This window comes from Bidens hawaiensis, unplaced genomic scaffold (genome assembly GCF_021521415.1).
Source record: "Bidens hawaiensis isolate Kalapana, Puna unplaced genomic scaffold, B.hawaiensis_p1.1 tig00040740_1, whole genome shotgun sequence".
Taxonomy (NCBI): domain Eukaryota; kingdom Viridiplantae; phylum Streptophyta; class Magnoliopsida; order Asterales; family Asteraceae; genus Bidens; species Bidens hawaiensis.
The window spans coordinates 79,723-89,386 of NW_027497211.1; the positions used below are offsets into that span (position 1 = coordinate 79,723).

A 9,664-nucleotide genomic window follows, 5' to 3' on the forward strand; every position below is an offset into this window, starting at 1 on the left:
CATTTACTACCAAACGGGCTTTGTATCGTTGTAGCATACCATCGGAAATAAATTAATGGAGAAAAGCCACATGCACCTTATAATATTTGTATCCAGTGTTCGAGGTACTAGAGCCCATGTTTTATTGTCCATCAAGGCCCGGTACGCCAATTTGAATCGGTAAGGGCTTTAATGTGAGATGTCGGGATTGGTGATAGGATGTCTGTCTGGGTGTGGAGATTGAGATGGATCGAGGTTTGGTAATTCCAAGTTTGGATCTAGTGGTCATTAGGTGAGACAGAGGCGGTGGGGAAGGTGGTGGTGACGGTGGATGGGTAGCGGAAGTGTAGTTATGTGGAGAGTGACCTGTGGATGGCTCGGTTTAACTAGAATGGTGAGGATGTGGGGGGTTGTTTATTTGGTCAGTAGGTGTAGGGTATGGGTTAAAAGTGGGTTGTAATGGGTTTAGAAGTGGGGATGGATAATCATGAAGAAAAGAGTAATCGTTTGATATAGATGATGTGGGCTGTTTAGCAAAGGGAAATTCCGACTCGGCAAATGTTACGTGTCTTGAGAGGAAGACCTTGCCAATAGAAATTTCTTGACACCGGGTAACCACGATAGTCAACCGGATAGCCAAGAAAAATGAATTATGTGGAACGAGGGGTGAGTTTGTGCGGGCTAGTGGAAGAGATGTTAGGGTAACATGCACATCCAAAAACACGAAGGTGTTCATATGATAGATTTCATTTGTTTAAAGCAGCAGTGGGGGTTAAGAAGTTGTGAAGTTTGGTGGGTAAGATGTTATGAAGGTAGCATGCGGTGTTTAACGCCTCTACCCAACACGTAGGCGGTATGGAGGTGTGAGTGAGAAGGTGATGTATATTTGATTATGTGTCTTTTTAATTATTTTAATATATTATTGCATTTTCTTTTTAATTAATTGGCAGTTTATTTCTTTAGGCTAGTGGATAGAAGTTAGCATTTTCATTTCCTAAGTTGTAGGAAACGTGCATGGTGTAGTATTTTGATTTCCCTATACGTAACCATTTCAAAGGAGAATGAAAGGACAGTGTGTTTATGATGAAAAGTTATTGTATTGGTTTATCTCTTGAGAGTGAGACTTAGATTAATATGTGTCTATGCTAGTTCAACTTTGGCAAGTTGGATGGTGTTCTTAGACCCAATCCTCTAACCATAGTGGTGTATCTGTATCTACAGTTAAAGATCGTAGCTCGACGGTTTATTTCGATGGTGTATCTGTATCCAAAAACGAGCCGTTGATCTATCCGTTTTTATTTAATTATTTCAAATTTCTATCCGTTACCGGTGATATTGCTATCAGAAGGGCAAGCATAATTTCATTTAGTCGGCGAATCATGTGTTCGGATTTGCCATTTTGTTGAGATGTTTAGGGACATGAAAAATGAAATTGGAGACCGTTTGTTGTTGCAAAAGATATAAATTGATGATTATCAAATTCACCCCCTAAGTCACATTGAAACGAATTGATTAAAACATTAAATTGTGTGTTAATATATTTGTGGAAATGAGAGAACTTGGAAAATGCTTCAGACTTGAATTTAAGGGGAAACACCCATTTGTATTGAGTGTAATCATCAACAAGGACCATATAATATTTGTAGCCGGTTTTACTCGTGATTGGAGAGGTCCATAAATCACAATGCACAATGTCAACTGGTAAAATAGTACGAGAAGTAGAAGTTGAAAACGGTAAACGTTTATGTTTAGATAATTGACATGAATTGCAATTTAAAGTTCTAGCACGTTTATTACACGAAATTAACTTATTAGAAACAAGGAAATCAAAAACAGGATAGCCATGGTGGCCCAAACGATCGTGCCAGAAATCTTCAATTGTCGAAGCGAGAGCGGTGGATGCATTTTATGATAAAACTGGATACGTGAATGGGTAGAGCTGACTTGAGCTATCATGGCAAGAAAGAATCTTCCCACTCTGGTATTCATTCACAGAAAAACCGCAAGGGTCAAATTCAACTGAAACATAATTATCAATAGAAAATTTTCTAACAGATATGAGGTTTTTAATAACATTTTGTGTGTAAAGGATATTGTTTAGGTGTAGGTCTCAGGTGGTGGTAGGTACGGTTGAGTGCCCGATCCAAGTACCGGCATTCGTGCGTCATTACCTACAAATATTGAACCAAGAGGACAAGATACCAATAAATCATTAATTTTACTTTGATCACCAGTTAGATGGTCAGTTGCACCCGAGTCCATAAACCATGATTCATCGCCGACATTAATGTTCATTGCATGCATAGCCTCACCAATTTGAGTTGGCTGGAGATGGTCGAACTTCCCAAGGTAGGTTTGACTGGAAGAACTAGGCTTTGATGAGGCTGTTTGGTGGCTTTGAGATGGGCCACGGTTATCCCATGGCGACGGTTGTGGTGGGCTATGGTTGTTCCATGGTTGTGGTTGCGGCCATAGTTGGGCCCAACTAGGTTGAGTGGGGAAATGACAAGGTGGTGGGGTCCAACCTGCCAAATATTGGGGCTGGTTTGCTGTAGTGGGCCACGACTGTTAAGCAGCAGCAGGGGCTGGAGGCTGAGCGCGACCACGTGGGCCAGAGCTAGAGGGTTGTGGGGTACGGAGAGGGTTAGTCGAGCGGTTTAACCCCCGCCTACGGTTGTGTTGTGATGAATTATCTTGAGGTAGTGGTTCGTTGGAGACAACAGCAAGGGCAGCAGGTGCGGAAAAGGTGTCTCAAGCAGATTGCCTGTTGTGCTCCAGTTGAAGCATGGAGCAGGCAACCTTCCAAGTATGAAGTGTTTGGTTGATGTAAGCCGCTGCGGTGTCGTATTCACGAGGTAACCCACGAATGAGTTGCGAAACCAACCTTTGATTGTTGACTGGACAGTCCTCATCATTCAGCTGGTGACTAAGCTCTTTAAGCTTTTGACAGTAGGATTCGAGAGATGGCATGGCCTTGAGGGTGAGATTGTTGAACTCAAGTTCAAGAGCGGCCGCCCGCAAACTCTTATTGTTGAGAAAAAGAGATTCGATGCGTGTCCAAGCCTCAAACATGGTAGAGTCGGTTTGCAAAACATGTACTGGAATATCGTCAGACACGGTTCCATAGATCCATTGAAGCACAATCGCGTCAATCTCTGACCAGGTAGCGTAGTCCTGGTCAGTTGTAGCCGGCGGCGATATACCATCAATGTGATGCATGACCCGGTACCCACGAGCATAGAGCTGAAACAGTTTGACCCACGACGTATAGGACAGCTTCGATCTGTCTAGCACTCGCACCTTACGTAGAATGTCGGTAACATAGTACACGAGGTGAAGGGCTTTCCCGGCGACGGTTTGGGTGGTTTCAGCATTGTTGCCTTCCATCGTGATGAAACAGGAAAGAAAAGTTTGCTTGAAGGTAGGGTTGTGGGAGATGAGGGCGGCGGCTGATTAGGTCAAGATCGTGATAGGTATGATACCATGTAAAGTAATATAATTCAAAGAATGCTTTACATTGAAAAGTCTACATGTATATATTCAGGAGTTCATATATCAATTAGGTAAGTAGAAGGCTATGATTGAGGAGACTAACTAAAAGGCTCTGATTGAGGAGACTAATAATATATAAAAGGTAATACAATATTTGATAATATTCTATCTTTAATAGTGAATATCGGGTATTATTTCAATAATTTTACTAATTTTTTGATATAATGGTTAACCAAATTGGCTCATTTACGGCAACTTGCAATATTATAGCATATTTGATACATACAAGTTTTAAACAAGAATTTAGAAAAAGGAAATCATAGATTTGAGGTGTTTTCTCTCACACGCAAATGTGTATTATTGGCATCTTCAAATCTTCATCCGACAAACTATACATGAATTATTGGATACGTCTAGAAATCTCTGTTTCAAATTGTCGTCCCTAACCCCACACTATATTAGTCGTCTTCTCTATTTCCCCGCACCGCGATCCCTTTTCTTGCCACCATTGCATTTCCGGCTAAAAGAAAAGTGACAACTGCTACAGCAACATCTACAACCAAGACCTCCGGTATCCCACGGCCACTCGTTAAAAAAACTATCAGTTAATTCAATTAAGAACACAAATTTCAAAAACCAACGGGATATAATTAAATCCTAAATACTTACCTTTGCAAATTATAATGGTTGGAAAACCAACATGTCACCGCTACGTAGACACGACTTTCTGGCTTGGCAATTCCAATGACACCCAAACCCAGATCTACAAACTAGATTAAATTAACAAAGGCACCCAAACCATGCATTTGTTGTTGGGATGGTAGTGTTTTTTTAAGAAGAAAACGAAAAGAAAGAAAGAAAGAAAGTGTTAAAAAAAATAATTCATATATATCAGGCACGTGCAAGGGATTAAGCTGAGTCCGAAGTTTGTTACAATTGCTAAGTCTTTGAGTTTGAATAAGAGACGTTGGTCATCCTATGACCAAGTAATGCTCCTGGTTTTTCTGATTTTTTTAGTTTGTTTACGTTTGATTGTATGGCTATAAAAGCCTAGGTCTTTTTCTTTTTATGTATGCAGTTCTATTTTGATTTCAATTGAATAAAGTATAACCCTTGTTTGAGAATATTGTTGTTCGCCATTGTTCTTGCTCATGATCACCAACATTGTGGTATCAGAGCCAAGGTGTGTGAGTGCATATCCCTTCCTGATTGTAAGCCTGTGTGAACCCTACCAAAATGAGTGAGCCTGGAAACAACTCCCAAATCCCAATTTTCAAAGGGGAGGGTTACAAGCATTGGAACATCCGTATGAAGACCATCCTAAGATCCAAGGATCTGTGGAACCTTGTTGAAGCTGGTGTCACTAAACAAGATACTAATGCACAGGCCTATCGTGAAGCCATAAAGAAGGATGCCAAAGCCATGGCCTTGATTCAACAAGGTGTTCATGACCAGTTGTTTCCAAGGATAGCCTCTGCATCAAGTGCTAAAGAAACTTAGGATACCCTCAAGATCGAGTTCTAGGGAGACTCCCAAGTTCAAGCTATGAAGTTGAAAGGTCTAAGAAAAGACTTTGAGATTCTGCAAATAAAGAAAGGAGAGATGATAGGTGATTATTTCCCCCGAGTTATGGCTATTGTGAGCCAAAAGCGTGCCTATGGTAAAGAAGTGACTAATCAGAAGGTTGTTGAAAAAATACTGAGAAGCTTGAACCCCAAATTCGATTATGTGGTGCCCTCTATTAAGGTTGCCTATGATCTATCTCAATTAACTCTGGTGAAGTTAATAGGTTCATTACAGTCACAAGAACAAACGATGTTGGGGCGCACTGATGATGACAAAAACGATATGAGGACAGATGAATAGGCTTTACAAGCCATGCAAAATGAAAGAAGAAACCCTAATGAAGGGGGTTCAAATGGTCCACGGGATAGAGGTCGTGGTATGTACCGAGGTAAAGTCCGTGGAAGGTCAGGGATAAGAGGTCGAGGCCCACAATGTTATCATTGCAACGGGTTTAGCCATGTAAAGAGGGATTGCTGGTATAATGATAAGGCACATGTTAACGTAGCTGCAGAACAAGAAGATGCACCGGTAGAGAATGATGATCAAAGATTGTTTCTTACCTGTATTGATGAAGAGATTTTGGGAGGACAGTCCCAAGAATTCATACTAATGGCCAACTCAGAGTCACACACCAACAGTTCATTATGGTTTATTGGCTCTAGGTGTTCCAACCATATGACTGGGGTTAAAGAAGGATTTACAAAGCTCGATGAGACATTCAAGCTTTAGTTAACCTTGGTGACAAGAAACGAGTGAAAGTGGAAGAAGGATTTACAAAGCTCGATGAGTCATTCAAGCTTCAGTTAACCTTGGTGACAAGAAACAAGGATTTACAAAGCTCGATCAGCTTTAATTCCACCTCTAGTAATATTTTTAAGTTCAATATAATTGGTAGTGATAGTTTTCACTACCCGAGGTTTTTATGCCAGCGGATACTAGTTACCAAGGGCTTTTCCTCGTATAAATCTTGTTGTTCAACCTTTACAGTTATTACTTTGATCATTTTATTCATACAAGCCCCAATCCTCACACACGAACTTGGTTACTTGATCCTTAGACCGATTTTTGACCAAAACAGTGGTCCAATGCAAATACCTATCTTTGGTAGAAGTAAGTACTTTATTTTATTTGTTGATGACTTTTCTCGAATGTGTTAGGTATACTTCATGGAAAGTAAGTCTGAAGCTTTTACTAAGTTTAAAATCTTTAAAGCTTTTGTTGAAAAACAACGTGGCCGTCAACTCAAAGTTTTAAGGACAGATAGGGGTAGGGAGTACTGCTCAAGGGAGTTTAACTCATTTTGTGAAACTAACATAATAAAAAGAGAATTAGCAGCTCCTTACACCCCTGAGCAGAATGGGGTTTCCGAAAAGAGAAATAGAACTGTTTTAAATCTCACTAGAAGCATGTTGAAAGCAAAACAACTTCCTAATTATTTCTGGGCAGAGGCTGCTGCTACTGCATCACATATTCTGAATTTTTCTCCAACTAAGTCACTTGTCTCTAAAACACCTTTCGAAGTATGGATGAATAGAAAGCCTGTGGTAACTAATATGAGGGTGTTTGGGTGTATTGCGTATGGTCTAGTTCCATCTCAGTTGAGAAAGAAAATTGATCATAGGTCAGTCAACTGTATCTTTATTGGATACTCTTTACAGACTAAAGGGTATAAGTTGTATGATCCTGTCACTAAAAAGATAAATACAATAAGGGATGTGGAATTTCTTGAAGATTCTCAATGGGATTGGAAAGGCATGACGGTTAATGAATCATATCAGTTGTTAGAAGATGATTCCAACAGTTAGATGATGAAGCAGCTCATGATACACCTTCAAATTCAGAACCTGGTCAAAGTTCAAATCAAGGTGATGTACCTTCTCCTTCATTTGTTACTCCAACTAATGCTAGTTCTCGAATTGCTCCGACAGATTCTAGTACCACACCATTGAAGATCAGAATCCTTGAAGAAGTGATGCAATCCTGTCAATTTACTTTAGCCACCACTGATCCTCTTACTTATAATGATGCTTGTAAAATGGTGAAGTGGGCTACTATGGTAGAAGAATTGAATGCAATAAACCACAACAACACCTGGAAACTTGTTCCACCTCCTGTCAACAGGAATGCCATTGGTGTTAAATGGTTATACAAGACTAAAGTGAATCCTCAAGGTGATGTGATCAAGTATAAAGCCAGACTGGTGGCAAAAGGGTATTTACAAAAAAAAAGGAATTGATTGTCAGGAGACATTTGCTCCTATGGCCAGGTTTGAAACAATAAGATTGATTTTATCTATTGCAGCCTATCTAGGTTGGTTATTGTACCAATTAGATGTGAAATCAATTTCTCAATGGAAATCTTGAAGAAGAGATATTTGTTTATCAACCTGAAGGTTTTGTGATTAAAAGCAAAGAAGACCATGTGTACATGCTTTACAAGGTTCTATATGGATTGAAGCAGGCCCGGAGGGCTCGGTATACCAAGATTGAAACTTATTTACTCACAATGGTTATCAAAGAAGTGAGAATGAGCCTACATTGTACATCAAACGAACTGGTGATAATGAAATTATCTATGTATGCATTTATGTAGATGATATTATTTACTAGTTCATGCAATGTGTTGGCTGCTGAATTTAAACAAGGAATAATGACCAGTTTTGAGATGACTTATCTTGGGCTTCTTCATTTCTTCCTGAGGCTAGAAATTAAGCAATTGATTAAGGGGTGTTTGTGTCTTAAGAAAAGTATGTTGACGATCTGCTTAAAAAACATGGTATGAGTAATTGCAATGAAGAAAGTATTCCCATGAATCCTAATGATAAGTTGCAGATTGATGATGGGGCAGACATAGTAAATCCCACTATGTATAGAAGTATGGTGGGAGGATTGATGTACCTTACACATACTAGACCTGATATAGCTTTTCCAGTCAGTTATATGTCAAGGTTTATGAAGTCTCCCTCAAAATTGCATATGGCAGCTGTTAAACGAATATGAAGTATTTGAAAGATACTAACAAGTTTGATCTATGGTATGAGAAGTCTAAAGGCGGCAAAAAAGTTAAGCTTGTAAGGTATTCAGACAGTGATTGGGCCGGATGCATGGATGATAGAAAGAGTTTCAGCACAAGCATTCACAATCGAAGGAAGTGCAATTACTTGGAATGCAAAGAAGCAGTCAGCAATGGCCTTGTCAAGCACGGAAACTGAGTATGTGGCTGCTACTAGTGCCACATGTCAAGCTATATGGTTAAGAAGAGTGTTAGAGGACCTGGGATGGAAACAAGAAGGTGCCACAACTATTTATTGTGATAACAAGTCTGCAATATGTTTATCAAAGAATCCGGTTCTTCACAGCAGGTCTAAGCACATTGAATTAAAGTTTCATTTTATCAAAGATATGGTTGAGCAAATGCATATCAAGATGAACTATTGCAGCACTGATGATCAAGTAGCAGATGTCCTAACAGAGGCTCGTCCAAGAGAAAAGTTTGTGTATTTTAGATACTTACTTGGAGTTAAAGAATGTGAATTAAGGGAGGGTGTTAAAAAATAATTCACATATATCAGGCACGTGCAAGGGATTAAGCTGAGTCAGAAGTTTGTTACAATTGCTAAGTCTTTGAGTTTGAATAAGAGACGTTGGTCATCCTATGACCAAGTAATGCTCCTGATTTTTCTGATTTTTTTAGTTTGTTTATGTTTGATTGTATGGCTATAAAAGCCTAGGTCTTTTTCTTTTTATATATGCAGTTCTATTTTGATTTCAATTGAATAAAGTAAAATCCTTGTTTGAGAATATTGTTGTTCACCATTGTTCTTGCTCTTGATCACCAATAGAAAGAAAAGGTGTGTTTGGGATTTATAATAATAATAACAACAATAATAATAATAATAATTATTATATAATTACCAAACCACCCTTGCCATATGTTAGTTACTATTATAGGAAGTTGTTGGAATATTTAATTAATCGACATATATATATTTATATATATATATATATATATATATATATATTAACAACTTATAGAGAAAAAAAGAAGAAGCAAAGATTTCGCATTTTACGAACGCATGGTAACTAATGAATTTTAACCAGATTATTATATTTTTTTAAATTAATATGAAAATGAAATATCTTGACACGCAATGAGGAGCATAATTAAGTTACAAATAATAAAAATATAAAAATAATAAATATTTGTATTAAGTTACATTATAATTAAGGTGTGAATCTTAATGAATTTTTAACATATTTTAATAATAAATGTTATAACTGTATTTTTGTTTTTAAATTTTGTGTATAGTTTTATTATTTTGAATATAAACCATAATAAGCATTTTAATTATATACTAACGAGCATATAAGACTAGCATAACCCCAATTCGTTATATTTGTATAAAACCAAAATTATTAAGTTAATATAATATTGAAATTATGTAAATTATTGATGAAGATAATATTCTAGGTTGCAATATACTAAATGATTTATGGAAAACAAAAACAGTGGGATGGGATTAAAACAGATTTTTTGCTTTAAAATTTTTAATGCTTTTAATTAAGTAATTTGTCTTGTAAGACAACTAAATATATTTAAATGTAAAAAAAATAAACCAAGTCATAAA

At 37.7% G+C, this 9,664-nt stretch overlaps 1 protein-coding gene across 1 annotated transcript; it reads right to left on the reverse strand.

Annotated features, from left to right (window-relative positions):
• Positions 1 to 2,730: 2,730 nt before the first annotated feature.
• On the reverse strand, positions 2,731 to 3,366 carry LOC143592409 (uncharacterized). Its single transcript, XM_077072338.1, has one exon. The coding sequence runs from the start codon at positions 3,364 to 3,366 to the stop codon at positions 2,731 to 2,733; it is 636 nt and encodes a 211-aa protein (XP_076928453.1).
• Between the last annotated feature and the right edge of the window lie 6,298 nt (positions 3,367 to 9,664).